The sequence below is a fragment of the Aristolochia californica genome, unplaced genomic scaffold (assembly GCF_029961685.1).
Source record: "Aristolochia californica isolate CCGP_79_NKW_82.1479 unplaced genomic scaffold, dmAriCali1.0.hap1 SCAF_3, whole genome shotgun sequence".
In the NCBI taxonomy this organism is placed as follows: Eukaryota; Viridiplantae; Streptophyta; class Magnoliopsida; order Piperales; family Aristolochiaceae; genus Aristolochia; species Aristolochia californica.
This window is the reverse complement of record NW_027181992.1, coordinates 8,912,582-8,936,099: the sequence shown is the minus strand read 5'-3', so window position 1 is coordinate 8,936,099 and position 23,518 is coordinate 8,912,582. Positions and strand designations below refer to the sequence as shown.

Here is a 23,518-nt window from a genome sequence, read left to right as displayed (position 1 = left end):
CCGATAGTTCACCAAGTAAAACAACTTTCAAGTCTCCAGCTTCATATCTTTCTCTTAAGATCTGATTGGACTTCTCTTTCCATTTCTTTTTATTAGCACGCTAGGTTGATAGCTCATAGTCATCTTCATCGTTAGTAGGCTTGAGGCATTTGTCACAAGTCATAGTTATTTTCACCATGAACCATTTTCTCCTCCAATCAATGGGAGGGGTATAATCAATGTGGAAGGCTGCTACAAGGATGTGACCATTAACTCTATGTATAAATAGAGGAACTCTCATGCACCCAGTGTCTTCTAACATTTCTTGCCCTCGTGCGTAGTTGTGATAGGCTATGCAACATTGTGACAGGTTCTTCGTAGCCCATACATATCCCACTCGACTGGTAGAACTCCAAACGTTCAAGACAACAACCAATAAAAACTCAACGTTAACAAGCCTGTTACACTGAGTTTAAGCACACTGGAACTACTAGTGAATTGGAAGGTACAAAACAACTAAACCATCAATCAAAATAATCAGGCTCCTCAATGTTCTTTGATTCTCTCATATACTTAGCAGTCGAGAGTCTCCCCTGATTGAGGGCATACTTACAATCTAAAGAGTACAAAAAGATGAAAGAGTAAGATAGGCACAAAAAGAATCCTGCAATTCTATGGAATGGCAGTCTTGTATACACTGGGTGGCACTGAAGTTGAAAAATGTCATGTGCTGCAGTAAGACAATGAGTACTAAACTAGACATAAAAAAAAAACTACCCTTGATTTAACCTTGCCTGCTTCGTTCTAATCATTCTTTTGAGGGCTGCAAGCCAGAAGTTGCACTCGTCCCAGTCACTGGTTGTTAGAAGCACCTGCCAGCAAGAAACGGGAGTCAAATTTAGCTGCATAAGTGGAACATTTCTCCTTCATTCTCTCAATCATATTACCATGAGATCTGGTTCTATGAGGTCTGGTTATTATATGTACCTGGATATGTAATGCTGAAGAAAAATCACCAGCATCTAGAGCTTGGCAAAGCTGACTTAGCTTGGACGCAGCATTTGGAGAAATGTCCCCACTATTAAGTTTTGCAAATAAATCACCAATTTTCTTCGAATTGTCATCTATTTCACGCTTTTTGGCTACACCTGCTGCTGGACCCCCCAAAATTTCAGTCGTCTCATGGTACAGCCGTGTCAATGTTGCAATCACAGGCTTCAACTCAGCTGCTTGCACAACAATAGAGCAAGTAAGAATGGACATACAATTAATAGACAAAAATAGTAAAGATCATGAATTAATCTCAAGACTGTGTTAACGAAAAGATACAAGAAAAAAATACGAGGCTTTAGACCAATTTGAAAGATAAATATACATATATAATAAGATAGCCCCAGTACCTGGAACCTTTGAAGTGTCAACAGTCTGCACCTTTGCTGGTGGTGCTGGAGGTGCTGCAACTGGTTGCGATGGTGCTTGCTGTGTGGGACTTGATGGTTGACCAGGAGCCACACCAGGTCCAGGAGCAAAACCTGGACTACTGACTGGCATAAAACCCCTTGGAGCAGTCATAGATGTTGCACCATGGGACAACTTGACCCCAGGAACAGGACCAACCTGAGATGGTGGGGCAGCACCAAACGAACTAGGTCTGGGAGTACCAGTCAAGTATGTTGACGGTGTTGAGGGTGTAAGGACTCCTTGCTGCGAGAAGTGGGATAGGAATGAGCCAAAGCAAAATCAAGATATCTACTAAGACTTAAGAAGATGGTATTGTATATGCTACAGAAGGGTGGGAATACAAACAGGATACAGCTGAGATCCCAAAGTAGGTTGCTGATACTGGTCCACATTTCTCAGCACAGGAGGTGTTGAAGGAATGAAATGTCTAACAGCAGGCTGCGTGGTCACAGGAGAAGGAACAAAACTTGGCTGAGGAAAAAAAATTATGAATCAGCTAGTAACTAGTAGTCAAGAGAAAAAAAATCCTAAAATTACCAAGTTCACCAGTCACAATTCGGAATAAAATCTTTTACAGCTATGCTCCAAAGATTTCATTGTATATCCTGAATGATGCTAATAAGTGGCACAGAAAATTTTTGTTACTCCCATTATGGCATTTTTCACCTTTCAACCATAAAATCAAAACAAAAGAGAGCACATATATCCAAGTACACAAAATCCTAACAAGCAACCTTTCATGTCTCATGTAGAACAATTAAGAACCGGGGGGGGTACATTTTTCTCTTAATGTACAATTTACATTTCTCTATTCATATTGCTCACAGAAAATGGATTTAGACATCATAATAGTACATTACTTTTCATTTTAGTTATGATGAATGCCTTTTTCTCCTAAAACTCATGTACACATGGAATTTTGATTCTTTCTTATGCATGGACGTAAGAAGCCAGTATAAAAAGGATAAAACAAACTAAGAAAATAAAAAAAACTGCCAAAACCTTGTATTAGAATTTAAAGATAAAATCCAGCTAGAATATGAGGATTACCTGCGGAGCCTGAGAGACCTGAGAAGGGACAAATATATTGGGCGACTGAGATGGCTGAAAAGTAGTCATATAGTCTGGCTGCTTAGGCTGCACTGGTTGATGTTGCCCACCATATGACGAGCCAAATGGTTGTTGATAGGCTTCATAAGAACTGGCTGGCATGTTTGTGCTCTGCAACTGCTGAGTTTTATCCTACAAAACAAATTAAAAATAAACTGAGAATGAAATTATCACTAATCACATAAGAATCTTATGCATGTTTTTGAAAAAAAGATAAAAATCTAAAAGCAACCATTACTTAAAAAAAATAAAACTGTATTAGGTTCTTGGCACGTATTTATTTCTTGTAATCTTTCCGCTCTTGCTCTTAATGAAATTCTCACTATTCTAAAAAGAAGTGTAGAAAAAAACCAGTTCATATTCCAGAAAAACACCTGATAATAATGTTGAGATGGATCAGCTAAACCTAAACCAGGTTGATCAGCAGTGTAGCTCGGCTGTGTTTGGGCCTGAGAGAGGTCATTAGGCATTGACTTTGGTGCTTCTTCCCCTGCAGAAATGTGTCACTTAATAAGGCAAGATGAAACTTAGGTGACACAATAATATGTAACAAAAATTTATGCCAGAATAGAGGAAACAAAAGGCCATCAGTGCCACAAACTATGAAAATAATGTTCTCTATAAAAGATTGAAAAAAAAAATCTAAGTAGCCAAAATGTATTATACTTCACTGAAAGAAACTATTTTCCAGCAAGACTCTTGACATGTTAGCTGCTCTTTAAATAGAAATAGATGTAATCAACAATAGTAAGGAGCCACTAAGAAACTTCAATATGCACTAATAGTGTTGAGAAAGCTCACAAATACATCTTTCTAAAAATATAAAAAAATAAAAATCAGAGTGTAAACATGTAAAACATAAGGACCATTAACATCAAATTTTGGCACAGATTAAGTTCTTATCCTCTAACCCACATGTCCAAACGATTCTCTCAGATTAACTTAAGCTATCGTATCCAATTTGACATCACCCAACCACCCAATAGTGTAAAGTCACGCATATTATTATCAAGTACAATTCAAACCACATACCACAATCAGTAACTTATTCTATGCCTTATCAGTGACTAATTTTAACATTCATATGTATGTAGAGTTTTACTTTCATTTTTGTGTTTTATCATTTGAACAACAATAATGATCCTTGCTTTCTATGAACTAGAATGATCCTCAATACTTTTCCACTAAAGCATAAAATACCACCACATTAATACTCTTCTTGTTAATAGAGAACTCATCTGAAATCCTGCCTTAATCATGATTATAGTTAAACTTAAATCTATATCTGAGCCATACATATCTTATCCCAGGCATCTTCTTCAACTTGTGTTTTTGAAAGTTAGGTACCTTTCTCCCGTATTAAAAGAAAACATACAGAACCAATCCAATGGCATGTCCTAGCATCTTTCCATAGCACCCATACAATCAGTTCAAATGTACCAAGCAATAAGTAGAAGGTATAATGTCATGGACTCCATCATAAATGAAATAACATTGAACATGATAAGCATACTAGTTGAAACTAAAACCAAATGTAGCTACCTTCAGTGGATAAAGCAATACGATTCCATAATATAGAAAGCTCATGAGATGAGCCATCCGTCCCCAAAAGTTTAAGATACTCCATTGCAGTAGTAAGAAGCCCTTGGCTAGCAAGCAGTTCTGCATAATTCTCAACAAGCTTGGATAATGATGGACTAAATCGCTTCTGTCCGGTTGCTAGAGCAAATATCATAATCTTTTCCATTAAATCCTGCACAAATATAGGCCCATGTTAATCTTAAAGTCGAACCAAATGTGACATGCATTTGCCTAATTTAACAGAAAAACATGAACATGGAAAAAGAGAATGAAACATTACCTGGAGAAGGTCCACATAACTTCGACCTTCATGGTCACTCTTAAGGTTGCGTGACCAAATTTCTACAGTTTTATCAATATTTCCAGCACAGATGTAGCAGAGAGTTGCAGCCAGTGTGTTATTGGCAGTCATTAATCTCGATGCAAGCGTATCACATAAAATGGCCCATTCCTCTCCCTGAGCTAACTGTTTAATGGTAGATGAACTTCGTAAGACAATTGCAAGACGCAGGTCTTCAAATAATAAAATGAAATTCATCAAACAATTAAGTAGTTAACAGTACATCAATACTGGTAAAGAAATGTTGACTGAGAATAGACAACATTATAGCAAAGAAAACTGACAAAGAAATTAGTAGAAAGAAATTGTTAGTGGCAGTTGGAAAAAGGAACAAATTTTTTTATAAAAAATAAAAAAATGTCTTAACCATATATTTTGAGTTAGTGCTGCATCCAATGAGAAGGAAAATCTCATTGATTACTGTCGCCAAAGAAAGGAGAAATTTTTCCTATTGTCAATGCAAAATGCCAAGAAAATAAAATTGACTAGAAAGAGAGTCCCGCACAAAATATCACTCTCCATATATATATATGTGTGTGTGTGTGTGTGTGTGTAAAGAAAAAGATTTGAGAGAGAAAGAAGGAGAGCAGTTTGAGAAAATAGAGGAAGAAGAAGTAGAAAGGGCTGCATTTGAGTTCGTGCCAGAAAAGCACGAGCTACCCCTCTTTTATGACCTCTTAAGTTGTACTTACAAGAAAGGATAAAAATACCCTTAATTACAAAATCTCCTGTAAGAATGAAATTTGAAATCTAAAAGCTTAATGAAATTATCTAACAGAACCATGTTGATAAACCTCCTCCTTCATCGAGCTCACCTCCTCCCTTACTGAACTCACGATTCCCTCCACCGAATCCACTCTCGACTCCATTTTGGTAGTAGCCATGAGGATCGACTAGATGCTCTGATACCAGATGATGTACCCCCGATAGCGATGAAGTACCCCAATAACAGTAATGAAAGTTCTCAAATAAAATGGAAATAAATGCTGAATATTCACAGTCAAAATCGAGAGAAATAAACCAACCTCGCCACTAGTATTCGAGATACCAGCACTCTCCCTGAGCCAAGCTCTAAGAAACAAATCCAAAATTCCCCTTATTCACTCTCTCCCTTGTACCTATTTTCACACACGATCCCCGTAACCAACTTGCCCCCACTACTCAACCGATAGTATACCAAAAATACCCTTGTCCTCATTAATCTATCATCAACTGTTATTGCTTCTAATTAGCCATCAATTGTTGCTTACTCCTTCAAGAGTAAGTAAAACGAATTGGAGGTTTACCACATGCTTAAATAAATCAGTATATGTTAAAATACTAAAATACTTACGTAATGGTATTTTAACTATATATATATGTCAACTATTAGCATATATAAAAACAAATTTTTTTGAAAATGTACATAATAGGGGTTATATTGTTCACTTATTCTATTCAGTTCTAGTGTACGAACCAAAATTTGGTTTCCATCGATTTTCTGCGCATGCAAATGCTAAAAATTGGTCAAACAGAAACCTTTTTCTCAAATAACGGTCATTAGTTTCTCATAGAATTGTTTTTCAAATGGGACTAACCCACCTCAAAGTGAGAAAAGACATTACATATCATTGTCCTTGAAACAAACTGCAAAGGCATTTTTTGTCAAAAAAAAACTTCAAAGGCATTTCATACACTAACAAGGTAAGTAAATATAGAACAAATTGCATGCATAAAGATAGTTAAGTAATTGAAACAAAACAAAATTCAAAAAATGCAGACTAGTATAACATTCTAGCCTCAAGAAATTGAAGAACTTACTGAACACAAAAGTGCCAATGTTTCTTCCCAGGAATTTAAAGGTCTTGTGTTCACGAGCTTCATGAGATCATTTTTTACCATCGCAGAAACTATCTGAAAGTCCATCAAATTTACATCATAAAATTGACCCCTGAAAATACTATGGTACTGTATTGCAGAGTGAAGCTAACAATGGTGCTGGGAAATTTGTAAACCATGTAAGAACACTTTGATACTTAGTGTAATCTAGCAATTAACAAGAATCAGAAAATAATCTCTAACCTTCAAGTTGGAAAAATGGCTCTTCTGGAGATACTGATCAAGAGTGCTCTCCCACAAGGATGAACCACCAAGATGAGCAATCACCAATGCATTAGCCATTCTATTTTCAGATACACACAATGAAACTGCCGCCTTGAAGTCCCCAACAACCAAAGCACGTGTGATATCCCTATCAAGTGAAGAGTCAGAACCCTCCACAACATTTTCATGTGTTTCACCCCCATTGGATACAGAACTACTATCAGCAACAAAGTCCTCCCCAGATGGTGGCAGAGAATTATCTGCTTTAGGGCTTTGCAGATTATTGAAGAAATCTTCTCCATTGTCAGTAGGAAGTGAACGTTCTGCCAATCCATCAGTTGTTTGAACAGTATCTGTCCTCTCATCCAAAGAGACAACTTTGTCAATCTCCTGGCTAAGTTCATGTTGCAGATTATCATCATTTTCAGCAATTGGCACACTGAAACCTAAGTGGGAAAGAAGCTTCGTCCTTGCTGTTCCTTCTTCCTCAAACATAACCTTTAGGAAGCCCCAAGTTTGTCGATCATCCTCAGACCTGCTTCATACAATACAAATATAAGAAAGCAAATATAAGCGGTCAACAACATTGAAGCACTCCATAGATCCACTTCACAGATTACTTACTCAGACTCTTGTGATTTTCTCTCACATAGAGCCCTCAATAAAAGCTTTTCTCCATTCTGTACCGCAGCCTCAAATTCAGTTGAGCGCTTCACTAAACTGAGTTCAGTAACTACATCATGCATATAGACCTGAGAAAGATTTAAAAGCCCATGAGCCAATAGGAAAAAAAAAAAAAAACTACCAAAGTTGATACAGTTACCTCTGAGTTTGCTGTTGATTGACTAGGGTGAAATGAAACAAGCTTCCCACCAAAACCAAAAGATGCCCCCACAGGACGCTTCAACCACTTGGGTGCTCTTAGATGAACTACCAAAAGAAGACAGAATGAAACACCAATCAGCAAAATAATTTGCAATATAGATTATGTCAAGAATTGACATGCCTAAGCTATCTTGCAAATTCTTCTACCAACCGGCAGAATAATTTCAACTCATAGTCCATAGACGAATCCAGTTGGATCTGTTTTTCCAGCCTTTCTTCATTCTCCTGGTAAGAAATTGATTGGACTAGGTGTTCTTTCCAGCTTTCTCAACAAAGATGTCTATCATGGAATGATAATATGAAAGGAAATAACATATATGAAATAGGGACGAATTCGTCACAGATTCAAATACTTTCTTTCTGGAACAAGACAATTTTCTCTGGGTTCACATGTACACATGCCCATGCAACCATTCCGAAGGAAATATGCAATGTCATTACAAAAAAATGAGCTTAGGCAATTAGATTAACTTTCCAAACATGTAACGTCCCAGGAGTTGCAAAGAGCATAATACCACAAAATTTTGAGCAATACCTTTTCAAGTCATGAAGGAGACAAGTAATAAAAACTTTAATTCTGAGTTCCAAAGGGGAAATTTTTTTAGTCATGAAGGAGACAAGAGCAGAAGTAATAAAAAGTATGATTGTGAAAGAAAACTTAGTACCTTTAGAAGAGCCAGAACTTGATAAAGTGCCAGGCAACACACCCTCCGTAGATGCCAATCTTGGACAAGCCTGCAGTAACAATAAGAAAAGTAAGAATACTCCTCACCAAGAAAAATGTATCTGAAAAATATAAGCATATTATGATTTTGAAACACAAAAGAAATCACCAATATGTAAAGCACAAACCAAGGCCAGACCTCCATATTGTATATACCAATTTTCCCATCAAAAGATGAAGCAGAAATCACTCCCGGTATCATTGGATACCAATGTACATCAAAATTCCAATTGGTCCCAGCAGGCAATTCGCATACTACCTGCACAAAGTTAAATATAAGAAACGATGCTGAGATTACAAGAAATATATTTGAGAAGAGCACAGTACTGTCTCCAAGCAAAGTAAAATTAAATACAGGGAAAAAAGCTAGGTCATCAAAAGGAAAAAAAAAAAATCCTATACCTCTGCACGTGTTGTGTCCCAACAAATAGTTCTATTATCTTTGGCACAAGTAAGCAAAAATGAATTGTCACTAGGACACCACGACATTGCAAGCACACCTAGTCACCAAATAGCAAGTCTGGAATTAATTGCAAGCTAGATACCAAAATACAGAAAGTCTGATATTAAGAAGAAGAATCAGCTTCTAAAGAACCACATTCTTTCTTTTCCTTAGAATTGTTATATAATGCCGCATTGGAGCATCCATTCATTTTTCATTCAGGAACAAGAAAAAAAAAAGTAGAAAGGTGTTGAAGAGCAATTATGGAAGAGTCTTACATGACTCTCATAGTAAAAAGTCTCATAGAGCCAGAATTAATATGGTGGAATCTCACAGGAAGAGGTCTTACAAATAAGTCTCAGTTAAAGGTGTTTTAATTATGTTAATCCTCTATTTATGTTCAGTTATTTAATTGTTCTAGGACTCATCTTTTAATGTTTAACTTTGGATGTAACTGGGACAAAGATAATTTAATTGTAATTGGATTCTACTTGTTTCCTCTATTCTAAATAGAGGCTCATTGTACTCAAATTACAATAAGTTAGTGAATTTTTTCTCTTTTCCAGAAATTCAACAAAAAGTCTAACTAAAAGTATACAAATGATCCACTAAAAAAATACTATCCACATCTAAACTCTTCAATTGATCTAAATTCACAAAAAAACAACATGTGACTTAAGCATGCAAATTAGACGCCTCTGGAAATGTGCATATTTACTTTAAAAGCTACTAGTAGTAGAACATTAAAAGAAACAAGGCTAGCACAAAAGAAGACAATAGCCATTTAAAAAACACAACAACCAATCAGTCAAGAAAAGCTAAATGATCAGAATCAGAAAGAAGTAGTGAAAATTTCACAGCAACATGTGAAATGGCCAGGAAAAACAAAAAACCTATAATGTGTAACTATCTGACTGTTATATAAGCAAACCTTTGTTATGGCCAACAAACTCCTTGATCGGTGATATTGTGTTCCTAACATCCCAAGCCTGGAAATAAACAGCCCGAAGAGTAATTAACTTAAATAACTTCACCTTCATATCTAAAAAGTAAAAACATTGATCAACAAATCCAAAACAATGTCGCTTACACTCAGAGAAGGGTAGTTGTCATCATCAGAAGCAACAATAAGATGGGTGGCATTATCAGGGTGCCACTGCAACACTGAACATCGCCTACGTTTGGAATCTGAAAAACTGTTATACAAGTATAAAACATTCAGCCACAAGGGATCTCACATAACATTTAAGTGAGCCAATGTAAATAGCTTGAAAAAAATGGATCCATGACACTTGAATCAAGTAAAAAACTTGCCTAATCACTGGTTTCTGCCGTTTTAAATCCCAAATAACTGAAAAGTTACAGGAGTTATCAATTTCAGAGTGCACACAGCATCAAAATAATGAATTTGACCAGTGAACATGCATTTACCAGTTGCTCCATTGTAAGAAGTAGATGCTAGTATGTGTTGCACTTTGTGGTTCCATGACAGAAAAGATACTTCCTCTTGTGAACCAGATCCTGAACTCTACAGCAATTTAACAAGCTATGTCAGATATTGGAACAAATTGGTTGAAGAATCATAATTACCCAAAATTTTCCATGAATACCTTAATTTGTGAATTGCTTTTCACTAAAAAACAATAATGAATATAACTAAGAGGAAAAGAAGGTTCGGGCCTCCGAGCATAAGGAGTGAAGGACCAATTCAAACCTCAGAATTGAGGGGAAGAACATTTCCCACTACAATTTGGGAGCAGGTGACAACATCTTTAGTCAAGGAAGTTGTGGTGCTGCTTGCCTAGGACACATTGCCACATGATAGTGAGGGGACCAAAACATATCCATCTTGTGGCAATATATCCTGAACCAAAACATCAAACAGCCAGAACTAAAGCCAGTCATGGAAAACATTATTCTCTATATAACCTATTAAAAACAACTCTCCTCAACATCCAAACATAGATTCTGTTAGAAGATATAACTTGTGTTTACATAGGTTTCTAGGAAAGTGTTTTCCTATAAAATCTTATTTCTAAGAGTGTAAAGACAGAAGAGCATTAGTGTCTTTTATCAGTCTTTTGTGTTATAAATAGATGAGAAGAGGGAACCTAAGAACCTTCTCTTCCACGATTAAACGTTGAGTAAAGTTTCTTCTCCAACCCTCTCTCTCGCGTTGCCTCTTTACTTTATTTCAAGTTCATAAATTTTCACATGGTATCAGAGGGACAGTCCTGAGATGGAGAAGACAATGGAGAGGAAAAGAAGAACAAGAACAACGACAACAAGATAAGTTTCAGCCGCTAGTTTCTATCTCTGTTAGTTTCGTTTCTGGTCATTCTAGTCCTTCTCTATCTTTCTCGGTTGGTTAATATTTGTGGTCAACGGTCTTAACCACAGAAATAACTTCACCCCCACCTTCCCCTCCCATTGAGACCCCCACATGCCCTCCTATAAATCACCACCACAGCACCCCCCCACACCCCCCCAAAGGACAAGGGACTCTCCTCCTCCCTCACCTACAAGAAATCCCCACCCCGAAAACTACCTCTCTGACGCATAGTCCGGAACCAGTGAGCGTGCTCCCCGTGGTCACACACAAAATCTTTCTCCTCATCCCCTTGCCACCTACCTGAGCCGAAACAGAGGCCAGCCCAAACAGCTTCTCCAAGGAGAACCCAGTGCTACCACCCGATATTCCCATAATCCAGAGACGGGAGACTTCATACTTCCAGAGGCGCGTGAAAGAACTCAAAAGTTTGTGGCTGCTCTCCAATCAGAACAGCATAAATACAACCCAGAAACTTGGGCCCAGATAGTACAACTTGCCAAAGTGATGAGCATCGTCTTCACGGAGCCTTTCCAGGGAGATAACCACCCATCTGAGAAGTCAAAGAAGAAGAAAAATGATCAATGATTATTCGCTCCTGGAATGTCCGTGGAATTGGGTCCTTGCATCGCCGCGCTCCATTCGGGACCTCCTTGCCTCTACCAAGGCAATTGTAGTTGTTCTTCAAGAAACCAAGGCGGCTTCTATTCCCCTTGGCTATATCCGTGAGTTGTGACCCCTCAAGGAGTCCGACTGGGCTTCAGTGGATGCGGGGGACATCGGCTGGCGGCATGCTACTGGTGTGGGATACTAGTACCATAGAGATGCTTGATCTTGCGGACTTGCCATATGTGGCCTGTTCCTCTGATGCTTGCTGGCGACTTCAACATTACCGCCATCTCGGAGAATCACAACCTCCAAGAGGCTCTTTTCTGACTTTATTGGCTACTGGGATCTAAATGAGATCACCCTATCTGGGAAGACCTACACTTGGTCAAACTGCAGACAGCCCCCCCGTCCTCTCCAAGCTTGACCGTTTCTTAGCCAACAATGATTGGCTCCAGCTCTACAACGATGTCACTGACAAAGTTCTCAACCGAGTAATTTCTGATCATTGGCCGATTATGGTGGATACCCATTTTGGCAGACCCCCCCCCCCCCCCCCCCCCCCCCTCTCTCCCTCTTTTTCCTTTTAAGAATCAATAATACTAGGATGGCGGACCCCTCTTTTGACCTCTTTATCCAATCCTTCTGGGAGGAAATGATCGTTGTTGGCCCGAGCAGGTGGACCTTCCCAATCAAGCTCAAGTTGTTGAAGCCGTTGTTGTGGTCCTGGGCCTTTTCAGAATCAATAATACGGAACAGTTTGAGGGTACTTTGAGGGAACTAGGGAAATCAGACAGGGAGACCCCCTCTCCCCCTTGATTTTCAATGTAGTGGCAGAATATCTATCCTCCTTGATCTATTCCGGCCAAGAACATGGGAAGGCTCCTCCCCATGACAAACTGCACAGCCTTTGATATTCCGATCCTCCAGTTTGCAGATGATACTATTTGTTTCGGGGTTGGTACTATGGATCAGATCAAAAAACTGTGTGATGTTTTGGGATTATTTGAATTGCCATCTAGTCAAAACATAAATTGGAAGAAAACCACTTTTCTAGGACCACATCGACCCAGCTGAGCTTCAAGGTATAGCTGACTACTTGGGATCCTCCTTGGGAAATTTGCAAGTTACATATCTAGGGCTCCCACTTTTTGACTCTCGGCCTTCGGCGTCGCTCTGGCCCCCCCTCATTGAGAAATTTAAGAAGAGACGAGCTACTTGGAGGGGTAAGCTTCTATCTACAACGGGGCATTTGACTCTCCTCAAGTCTTGTTTGGCAAGGCTGCCAAACTATCTGCTATCATTCATGCACTCTCCGGCCTCCGTTTGCTCCAAGATTGACGCCATATGTCAGTGCTTTCTTAGGAGAGGATCAGAAGACACCTTCAGATATCATTTGGTTAGTTGGAAGGATATTTGCATGCCCCGTACCAAGGAAGCATTAGGCATTCGGCCAATGAAGGCAATGAACAAAGCTCTTATGCTCAAATGGATTTGGAACTTCAACATCAAGCATAACAACCTATGTGGAGATATGGTCAAATTCTACCTTCAATTTTCTGGTGCCTAGTGGAGAGGGTGGCATCACTCGCCTCCTATCCCTGATATGGAAATCAATATATAAGTTCCTCCCAGTATTCAAAAATGCTACTTCCTTTCACACGGGCAATAGAAGGACCCTCCTTTTCTGGTCGAATGAATGGTGCGGCACCCCGCCCCTCTCGGAGGCCTTCCCGGGGCACTCTAGAGTGGCTAGAGACCTCTCTTGCTCAGTGGCTGACTCCCTTGGTGCATATGGCTCGAACGAAATTACTGGAGATTCAACTCAAAAACTAGCACCACGGACAATACGACTTAACATGTTGTGGGTCTTATCTCGAACTGGTTACATACCAAAAAGGAGTTTGTCGCTCCATCATGTGTTTCCCTTCGGGAAAACTAGAGTTTGATCGCTCATATAACAGGCCCTTGCAGGAATCTGATTATGCCCATCTGGGATCCTCCCCATTGCGACTACAACAAACTCAATTTTGATGGTAGTGCTATTGGTTGTCCTGGGCCGACTGAAGCAGGTCGTGTTTTCAGTGGCAACAATGGAGACCCTACTCTTTCTTATGTTGGGCTGGTGGGCATTGCTGATTCAAATACTGCCGAAGTAAGTGCTCATCTATTCGGCCTCCGAATCTTCAAGGAACGTCTCCATGGCAAGCTAATTATTGAAGGAGATTCAAAGACTGTCATCAGTTGGTGTTCAAAAGATAGCACCCCCCTTGGCGCCACTGGCCTATCACCGATTGTATTGCTAACATTATATCATCTATTCATAGTAATTGGAATCTCATTCCTAGATCAACCGACTCTTTGGCTGATAAATTGGCAAAATTCGGAACTTCCTGGTAATCTCTCATTGTTTGAGATGGCTTCCCCCCTTTGTAAATTATTCTCTTGAGCTTTTGTCTTAATAAAATTCAACATCATTTCAAAAAAATTAAATAAATAAATATTTGTGGTCAACCCCATATTGAGTATTCTCTTGTCATGCAGCAGAAAGTTCTTTACGTTGTTTACTGCGCTTGAGTTCTACAAGATCCAGTTCTAGCTCATGCCATCAATCCTGGTTATAAATAATCTCTGTTGTCATTTTCTGAGTTTGAGTTTGTTTCATTCAAGAGTTTAATAGTCCTAACAGATGAGATCTCCTGGTTTCTACTCATTCTTTCTTCAAGCCTGTTTATCGTGAATTTAGAACGTTGAGTTCTAGATAAATGTTGATTAGTCTTTTCGTTAAATCTTGAGTTTTCTTCTTTTGTCTCTTGCTGCTCGTTCCCCCAGTCTACCTCATGATTTTTTCCTTTGCTGCCGTCTCCTCGTTTGGACAGTGTTTGCATGAGTTTTTGTCATTGAAAAGAATTCATTTGCTATTGTTGAGTATTGTGTTAATCCAACTCAACATCTCATGTTTTTGTTATATGGAACTGCTGGACAGAGAAACTTGTTTCCTTACACATTGGCTGATAAGTAGTTGTTCTCTGAAATTTGTCAGTTAGTTAATATCAGAGTCCTCTTGTTTCTTAACTACTTGCCTATTTCTCCTACAATTTATCATTCTCAAAGAAGTATTAAAACCAGTCGAAGGAGTTTTAACCCATGTAAGACTCCTAGAAGGAGAATGTTAAGCAATTACCATTCGTTGTAGGACAGCGACTTTCTTTCTTAACAACATAACAGACGTCCAGTAACTTTGTTTCCTGGTTTAAACTCCTTTTAAAAAGGACTCTTCAATTTTGGAAAGAAGTCCTAAATTTGCTGGGATTAGTCTTTCTTTGTTGGACATCTATCAGCTTGCTTCCCCCTGTCGTTTCGTTTCAAGTCTTGTCTGAAATCCTTCAATAGAATAATTCCTCCACATTTATGAGCACCAATTCCTAGTTTTTAGGCAATTTTCCCTTCTAACCAGAGAGATTAGGCCACACATAATCACTCCATGTTGGAATCTCTTCTCCTATATTTTCTCCCCATATGTTAGTTTTTTTTAGTCAGCATGTCCATGTGAACTTCTTATTGTGAAACTGTCATGTTTCTATTGTAACATGTGTTTCATGTTTTCTTCCTCACAACTTCTTTGCTTAACTCTGACCTAGTTTGCCTTGCTGTTTGCCTTAGCTGGAGAATATTGTCACATGAATTGCTAGTGTGCATGCCACTACTGTCCAGCTAAGATGTCTCAATGTTAGTGGAAAAGGAGTATGCCCTAGTTTTTAATTTCACCTATATTTCCTTGTTTTGGGAGTCCTTGAAAAACTAACATTGCTGAGAGACAAGTGTTCAATCAGTTCAAGCTGCTGCTGTCCTAGCATGATGTGTGCAACTTCTTCTCTCCTTGGTATCAAAAACTGGTTGTTGTTGTTCTTAGTTCAAAGATGTGTCTCACGGAAGAAGCAACATCCAAGTTATGTTCAAGGGTAGGCTGTGAACCTCTAGTAGTACTTCTTCAATGGGTTATGTTTTTTTCTACATATCACTAAGGAGAAACGTCATAGACCAACTACCTGGCAAAGTAAGAATGTGCCCAAATACAGCTTGAGTTGAGTTGAGTTAGGTTATTTGACATCCTTAAAAGTGGGTGAATGTTGTGATAACATTAAAAGTGGGTAGGCTGGTGTCTCTTAACTCTTCTTTGACCAAGCAGTGCTGGTCTTTGGAGTCTTATTGAGTGGCTAGGACTGATATTACTTCTCTCAAATATTTTATTGGCAAGTTGGGTCTCTTAGTGTCATGGATCCCCAACTTGACCGGGGAGAAGTAGGAGTACAGAGAAAGGAGGTATTTTGAAGAGCCTACAATGAAGAATGGTTGTGAAACTTTTTATCAAAGTTGGTGACCAGAGCCAAGTTCTTTAAGACATCCAAGAAAGAGAAATAATGGAAGATGAAGAACTTGTGTGAAGGACCAATTGCATAAAAAGTTGAGGTAGAACAAACTGAAGACAGAGTTGTGAGCTGTTGGAAGACTCAAGAAGAAATTTTTTATCATCACCTTTTTTTTATATATGCAATTTAACAAGTTAAAGTTATAAACTCCAGTTTGAGGGAGAGTGTTAGAAGATGTAACTTTTGTTTAAATAGGTTTCTAGGAAAATGTTTTCTTATAGAATCTTATTTCTAAGGGTGTAAAGGGAGAAGAGGCATTAGTGTCTTTTATTAGTACTTTATGTTATAAATAGGTAAGAAGAGGGAACCTTAAGAACCTTCTCTTCCACAATTCAATGTTGAACAAATTTTCTTTTCCAGCCCTATCTCCAATGTTGCCTCTTTTTAAATTTTTTACACACTCCAACTCTTTATGAAATTTAAAACACATAAAAAAAATAAACTTTTTTACCTTAAAGATACTTGTAACACAACCAAACCAACATAATGTACATTGTCAGATTGTATAGAATAAAGCATCAATCGCTTAGAGGTAGGGGTGCAAGTGAGTTGAAGTCCCGAGTCCAAACAACCAGGCTCGAAATCGGGCTTAAGCATAATTCCATAGGATCAAGATCAGCTCAGCTTAGCAAACGTTTCACAAAAATCATTGCTCAGCTCAACCTCTTAGTTTTACCTCTTACACAAAATGATATTTTTATAAAATAACAATTTTGAGTTGGTTCTCGAACCATCAACAGCCAAGCTAGGCAAGGCTTGAACTCGCCTTGTTTTGGCTAATGAGTTTGGCTCAAGGCTCAAGGCTCAAAGCTCAGGGCTCAGGGCTCAGGGCTTAGGGCTCAGGGCCCAGGGCTCAAGGCTCAAGGCTCAAGGCTCAAGGCTCAAGGCGCAAGGCTCAAGGCTCAAGGCTCAAGGCGCAAGCTCAGGAAGGAACTGAACTGAGTCTGAGCCCAAGTTGCTCACCAGCTAGCTCAGCTAAGAGCCACCTCTAGTTGGAGAAATGGGCATGTGATGTAGATGCATGAATTCAGTTTTCAAAAGGCTTGCTATTGTTAAAACTAGAAATGCCATAAGCATAAGTGCAATCTTACCCCATCAAAAGTCAGGAGCTATGACTTTTTAAAAGGTCAATAAGAACCATCAGAAAATAAGCATGTGTCCGCATTCAAGTGCCTATATCACTCATAAGACAGACAAGACTTTTCGTCAAAGGACTTCAATTCCACTGTATGCAGAAGCAGAGCAATTGCAACCAAAGGAGGCTCTCAGAATATCAAATTGTAGCACCATCAAACCATTCAACTGAACAAAATAGTTTCCAAACTACCCACAAGCATAGTTTTGCTACTGTGACTATACAAACACCAGTGACTATCTTACAAATCTGGTGACAATACACACAAGGATAGCATAGTGGATATAGATATTTTGCTAATAGATAGGCTATATGACTTTTAGTAAGATAGAATAAACCGTCAGAGTGCTGTTCAGTCACGATGGCTACTGTTTCATCATATGAACTTTATTTTTCATGAAGTGTCTAAACATTTTAAAAAGTTACTGTCCAACGTGCATATAACAATCATTCATATACATATAATACATATATACATCCTTTCATACATATAAATATATACAATTTAATTAAAAACCCAATAACCATTACAAGTATGACAATCCAAAAAGGACTTCAGTTAAAAGGAAGTTTAGCCAGATCTTAAAGCCCCAAATGAAGAAAGCAAATAGAGGTAATAAAGCCATAGTGAAAGAAAGGGGAGAGTAGATTCAACATTGTAGGTAAATATGATAAAAACCCAATGAATAATGGGAAGACTGGATGTTCTACAGGCCATAACTTCTACAAGACCTAATTATGAGCTACAGTTAGTCCTTTTTTCTCCTGCTAATGGCAGTTGTTTCTCTGGCATTAGATACAAGCACAGAGAGTGTAAAATTAAGAAAGATATACACAATCAATATGATTGAATTCTTTTCATTGGAATAATAACAACATGGTTGAACGAAACATGAGGAAAGGCAGCGCTAAGACTCCATAGGTATCAAATTTAAAAAAAATAAAATTAAAAGAAAAGATATACATACTTTAAGGACAGGAAAGAAATGAGGCTCTTTTGGGTTTGTAAGATCCCATATGCAGATTTCCCCACCATCAGCACCTGTAGCGAGCATATTTGGAGAATTGATGTTGAACTCTAAACCACGAACCTGTTGGTGAGACAGAAACACATCTCATAAACCATACACTCAAAAAATAGAAATAATAATAATCATAAGAAGTGAGATGAAAACAGTTAATAAACTTACAGGTCCGGCAAGCTTTTGAAGGCGAGCAACAAAAGCATCATCCTCATCGCCCTCTGAACTGCAAAAGAAGTGTTCTTCCAGAATAAGAACGGTATCTCAGCTGTACTAAACAAAAATTTGTCTATTCATGAAGGAAAAACAAGGATGAAATAGGATTTTCATATGAGCACGTCTTTACCAGCAGTATTCACGACTACTTTTTTCTTAACTATTTTCCTTTAAACATGAAATCAAAAGTTCTCATGACAGTGACTTAATAATAAATTGCTAACCACATAAATGGAAGGAATGTGGTCAAATCTGGCTAAGACCACTTCTCATCAAGCTGGTGCCCACAAATCTACACCAAAAGTAATCTTGTTTCCTTTGAAGGTTTTATTAAAATTGTCCACCACCTGGAGATGGAATCAGTTTATTTAATGCTTCCATTCTCCTCACAAATAAAAGAGATTTCAGACAAACTTTCTTGACATTCTTGCTATATCTTGAATTTACCCTATTAATCATCAAACTCCCTTGTAGGCATTGAACTGTCATCAACCTGCAAAATCAACTTTTTCTAATCCCTTTCACCAGCCTAATTTCCAGTTCTGATGCCTTGTTGGGGACGCATCACAGCTTGTACCAGAATGGGAAAAGTTTATTACAACTTAGCACCAGAAGATTGTCAAGATGCTGACCAATACAATCTAAAAGACTAGTCGTTTAAGTGCGGAAAGCCAACCTAATCAAGAGAGGTGGACCCGAACAACCTCTGACACCCACCCCGCCCCTTACCGCTCCCCGCAGGATTTGAAGGCGGGACGTGCCGGACCTGGCTCTGATACCATGTCAAGAGGTTGGCCAAAATAACCTAAAAGACTAGTCGTTTAAGTGCAAAAAACCAACCTAATCAAGAGAGGTGGACCGGAACCACCTCTGACATAAATTCCTTTGAAAAGTAAAGACTTGCTTGTGATGCAGATTAAAGGCATAGTTAACACCAACAAACAGTTTACCACAGAAAATACACCTATTCTACTGTTCAAATTCATGATAGTCCCCTGGATCAGAGAGATGACCACTAGAAAAAAATAGAAAGCCTCCTATTGTGAAACATATTATGGTGTACGGCAACCTGCATTGCAGCTGCCTTTATAAGGTACTGAAAGCCTCTCTATACACACATGTGTCCATCTAGCAAATGCTGAATTATCATACAATTCCAGAGACTCACTAAACTGGAACCAACCTGTTACTGCACAACTCATCAAATAGAATTAGCACAATTTTTTCCACAAACATGCCCCTCCAGCTTTCATTGCAATTCTCAAACTACAGAATGTGTCACAGCCTGTTTTTCAATAGACAAGCACCAAAATGCACTTCACTACACTCGCTATACAAAGTTTCACTCCTCTCTCGTGAATAAAAGGGCCTTCAGAAATTTAAAAGCATTCAAACAGAGAAAGAAAGAAACATGAAAAGTTAGGTAGAAGGCTTAAACTCAGCGATAATTAAGTTTTATATCATATTTCCTACATCCAAAGGACTCAATAATAGTTTCTGGTTTTCTTTGAAGGCGGACGCCATCGAGATCCCAGCCTTCGATTTTTATTTTTAAGCGGAGGTGAAGCAACCTTTCGGTTGACTAGTGAGACAAGAAATGCCAACCTCAATTCAAAGTGGAAAAAACAGAGAAAGAGCTAAGAGCGAAGTTATAAACGGGGGAAAGATTAATTAGGAACATGAATAATAAAATATAAAACAATCAGAAGTTAGGCAAGAATGCTGAGAGAACGTGAAAGAAGCGCAATAGAGCAAAAATCTTCCAATCTAAGATAGAAAACTTAAGAAGCCATGAGAACATCAGATCCATAAAAGGATAAAGTTCTTAATTTTACTAACTTTGCCGTCAAACTTTAACGTGAATTCGATGTAAATACCTGATTAATTTAAGAGGATTCCAAACACCAACACTGCCATCAACTAGACCACCAGCAATGAGACCCAAGTCAAATTCGTCTGACGCTGATCCAAGATTGCCACCCCACGAAAGCCGATGAAAGCGCTCAGTGCTGGCACACTCTCCGACAACGGGTAATTCCGCATCATCGGATTGGAAATCGAGTTTAAAGATCTCCAGATTCGCCGACGAACTGAAGGACAGATCGACAGCTCCCGCCATGGTCCCAGCGGCAAGGTAAGGTGACGCCGGCGCAAAGGCGACCGTCGCCGATCTAGAAGCGCCTTTGATGCAGGCCATGGCTGAATCGGAGATTCAGCAGAGAGTAGATCTAAGGAATTTGGAACAAACACTACCTAGGATTTGGTTCACCTTTTATTCCGAAATACAGGTAAAACTTACTGCAAATGAAGAAGAGGAACCGACTGAATAAAACACCCTCGTCTCTCTCTTTCTGCTCTGAGGATGTGTGAGTCGGGCCTGTTTTTCCCCTAGGATTTGGAAACATAATAAACTAAATGATCCATACCCATACCCATTATGATAAGGAAATTACAGTTTAGGCCACTTCAGATGATAAATGGAGGTGATGATGTGCATCTTTCGATCTTGGCCGGAAAAGTAAGCATCGCTGGTCCATAAAAGAGCGGTGTCAAAGTGTCTCCGCGCGCGTGAACGAGTCGTAGCACCAGAGGCATAGTTGATTGATGTACCCAAGTTCGGTCGCCATAAGAAACAACTGAAAAATTAGTAACGGTGTTTGTATTTACGTGAGAAATAAATTAGTTTTTATAAATAATCAAAATAAGAACTAATGATAAAAAGATTCACTTTGGTGTTTTTTATTTGTTTTTTCCTATATTTTCTTATTGGAACAAGAGGAAACTCATTTTTTTATCCTTTTTTATCATTTTTTTAAAGGTAAGAGGAATAAAAAAGAATCAAGTTAAAAATTTTCATCCCTAAAATGGCATGAATACTAACAAATTTCCTATGACATTTATTTCTACGAATTCCTATTGGCACAAACACACCCGACTAAGTTTCTCATTAGAAAATTTTCCTACAAGATAAATTTCACTTTGAACAATTTTCTTGCATGTGTAGGCAACAATGGGAGAATTATTTAAGGTGTTTAGATTTACTTTATAAATAATTTAATTTTTATAAATAATACAAAAAATCAAATTAAGAGGTAACTTCTTGGTTTATTTTCCCTATAGTTTCCTATGGAAACAAAGGAAACTAGTTTCCTATCTTTTTTAATATTCACTCAAAGGTAAGACAAAAAAAAAACATCGTCTATAAAAACTGGTACAAATATTGGAAGATTTTGGTCAAGAGGACAGTTTTCATATGATACCTTTTTCTACACTTTTTTGTTAGCAAAACACACACTTAGGGGGTTAGTGCACAATGTAAGAACAGAGGGAAATTAAATATAATGAAAAGTACTTTCCCTGTGGAAAGTGAGAGGGAATATAAAGTACTTGTTTGTGTTAGTGTGCACAATGGAAAGTGCAGTATAACGTATTTGTTTGTGTTAGTGTGCACAATGGAAAGTGTGGTGTAAAGTGCATATAAATTATTTATTAAATAAAATATTTTGATATATCTGATTATCAGGAAATTAAATTAATATTAGTTAATAAATAAAATATATTAAATATAATAATTAAACAAATGCTTACTTTTGTATTATTAAAATTGTAATCAAATTTTAATTTTGTAATATCTAAATATAAAATAATTATACAAATATCGCACTACACAAATATTGTAATGATAAAAATAAAAATAATACAAATATAACTCAATCAACTTTTTAATATAAAAAATTATATATGTTCATACAAAAGTACATCATAAAAAATATTTAGTGACATTAAAATATAATAGTCAATAATTTTGCCACATTTGAATTGCTAAAATATCTCAATAATATGATGCTCTTGCAGATTGTATTGCAGACTCCCTCTGAGTACGTGCGACTAATATAAATTATTAAAAATAAATAAAAAATAACACAAGTGAATATAATAAATAAATAAATTATTTTTAATAACATAAGATATGTTTTAACATTAAAAACCACTAATTTAATATAATAAATAAATATATATTTATCAATAACATAATATATTTTTATGTATTATTAATTAATAATATATCGTCACAAAATTTTAAACCATTGGTTTAATTAATTATAGCAATGGGATAATTAAACCAAAACAATTTATCAAGTATTTATTTTAGCATATTTTAATTATGACTATTAAATCACTAATTTAATATAGTAATTATGAAATAAATATATTAATTAATTAAAATATTATTTTATAAATAAAAATATAAATTATTATTTTTACGACAGTTTAATTTTTCCTAACTTAGGAAAAATTAAACCATCGTTTTCCTGCACGCTTCTTCTTCCTCAGTGGCAGGTGACTACGTCGACGGGTCAGCGGGCAATGGCGACGAAGGCGGCAGGCCAATGGCCAACAGCAACAGAGGTTGTGGTCCAACGGTACACCGAGAGGGAGCAAAGAGGGAGGCCGAGAGACAAGAGAAGCCGAAGGTCATGAGAGAGAATTTTTTTTCTCTCCAAAACCTCGTTTGACAGAAGTTCCTCCCCGATCCTTTCCGACAGCGAGATGTATTTGAACGATGGTAAGTAAAATCCGAGGTCAACCCCTCGGGTTTCACTTACCATCGTCTTATGCCTGAAATGGGGAAAAATGAAATACAATTGTCACTTACAGGGCGCACTAACGGGTTTCAACCCACTTTCCCCAACGTAAGTAAAATACACTTCACTTACGCTGCACACTAGCATGCCTTTAGCTTCTCTCGCCTTTTAAACAATTAAGTAGAGAGAAATCATAAGAAAACTAATCTAAGAAGCATTAAAGAAATACACTTCACTTACGCTGCACACTAGCATGCCCTTAGCTTCTCTCGCCTTTTAAACAATTAAGTAGAGAGAAATCATAAGAAAACTAATCTAAGAAGCATTAAAGTGGTACTGGATCACTCACCTTTTACCTCCATCTAGTCTTTCATTATGTATAACTCATTTTGTTTCAAGTGTAGACATAAGTACTATGACCAAACATCAGACGGTTGCATGAAGACAGGAAAAACGATCAACATGATGAATATTTTTAATAACAATATTTTAATTATAACAAAATCTGGGACATGATATGTAATTATGTTAACCCTTAAAAATTAATTGTTATAATTTTGTTATGCATGTATATAAGATATTTAAAACTT

At 37.6% G+C, this 23,518-nt stretch overlaps 1 protein-coding gene across 2 annotated transcripts; it reads right to left on the bottom strand.

The window, feature by feature from the left end:
- Positions 1 to 507: 507 nt before the first annotated feature.
- LOC137960568 (protein transport protein SEC31 homolog B-like) lies at positions 508 to 20,724 on the bottom strand. Of its 2 annotated transcripts, none has more exons than XM_068808223.1 (22): positions 20,220 to 20,724; positions 18,295 to 18,352; positions 18,073 to 18,195; positions 10,036 to 10,132; positions 9,919 to 9,955; positions 9,695 to 9,800; positions 9,536 to 9,593; positions 8,565 to 8,662; positions 8,302 to 8,421; positions 8,104 to 8,173; positions 7,377 to 7,483; positions 7,178 to 7,305; positions 6,533 to 7,091; positions 6,272 to 6,364; positions 4,412 to 4,597; positions 4,093 to 4,303; positions 2,925 to 3,040; positions 2,491 to 2,682; positions 1,786 to 1,911; positions 1,380 to 1,683; positions 967 to 1,205; positions 508 to 851 (listed from the first exon to the last, which is right to left on the bottom strand). In XM_068808223.1, the coding sequence occupies exons 1-22, from the start codon at positions 20,537 to 20,539 to the stop codon at positions 753 to 755; spliced, it is 3,447 nt and encodes a 1,148-aa protein (XP_068664324.1). In that variant the 5' UTR covers positions 20,540 to 20,724; the 3' UTR covers positions 508 to 752. The 2 variants fall into 2 exon arrangements, with proteins under 2 accessions (XP_068664324.1, XP_068664325.1); XM_068808224.1 differs by having other exon boundaries at positions 6,533 to 7,088.
- Positions 20,725 to 23,518: the final 2,794 nt, after the last annotated feature.

Coding starts and splice junctions, on each gene's coding strand:
- LOC137960568 (XM_068808223.1), bottom strand. CDS start 20,539: ATGGCCTGCATCAAAGGCGCTTCTAGATCGGCGACGGTCGCCTTTGCG. Junction 8,422..8,564: donor GGGACACAACACGTGCAGAG/GTATAGGATTTT, acceptor AACTTTGTGCAG/GTAGTATGCGAATTGCCTGC. Junction 852..966: donor CTTCAGCATTACATATCCAG/GTACATATAATA, acceptor TCTTGCTGGCAG/GTGCTTCTAACAACCAGTGA.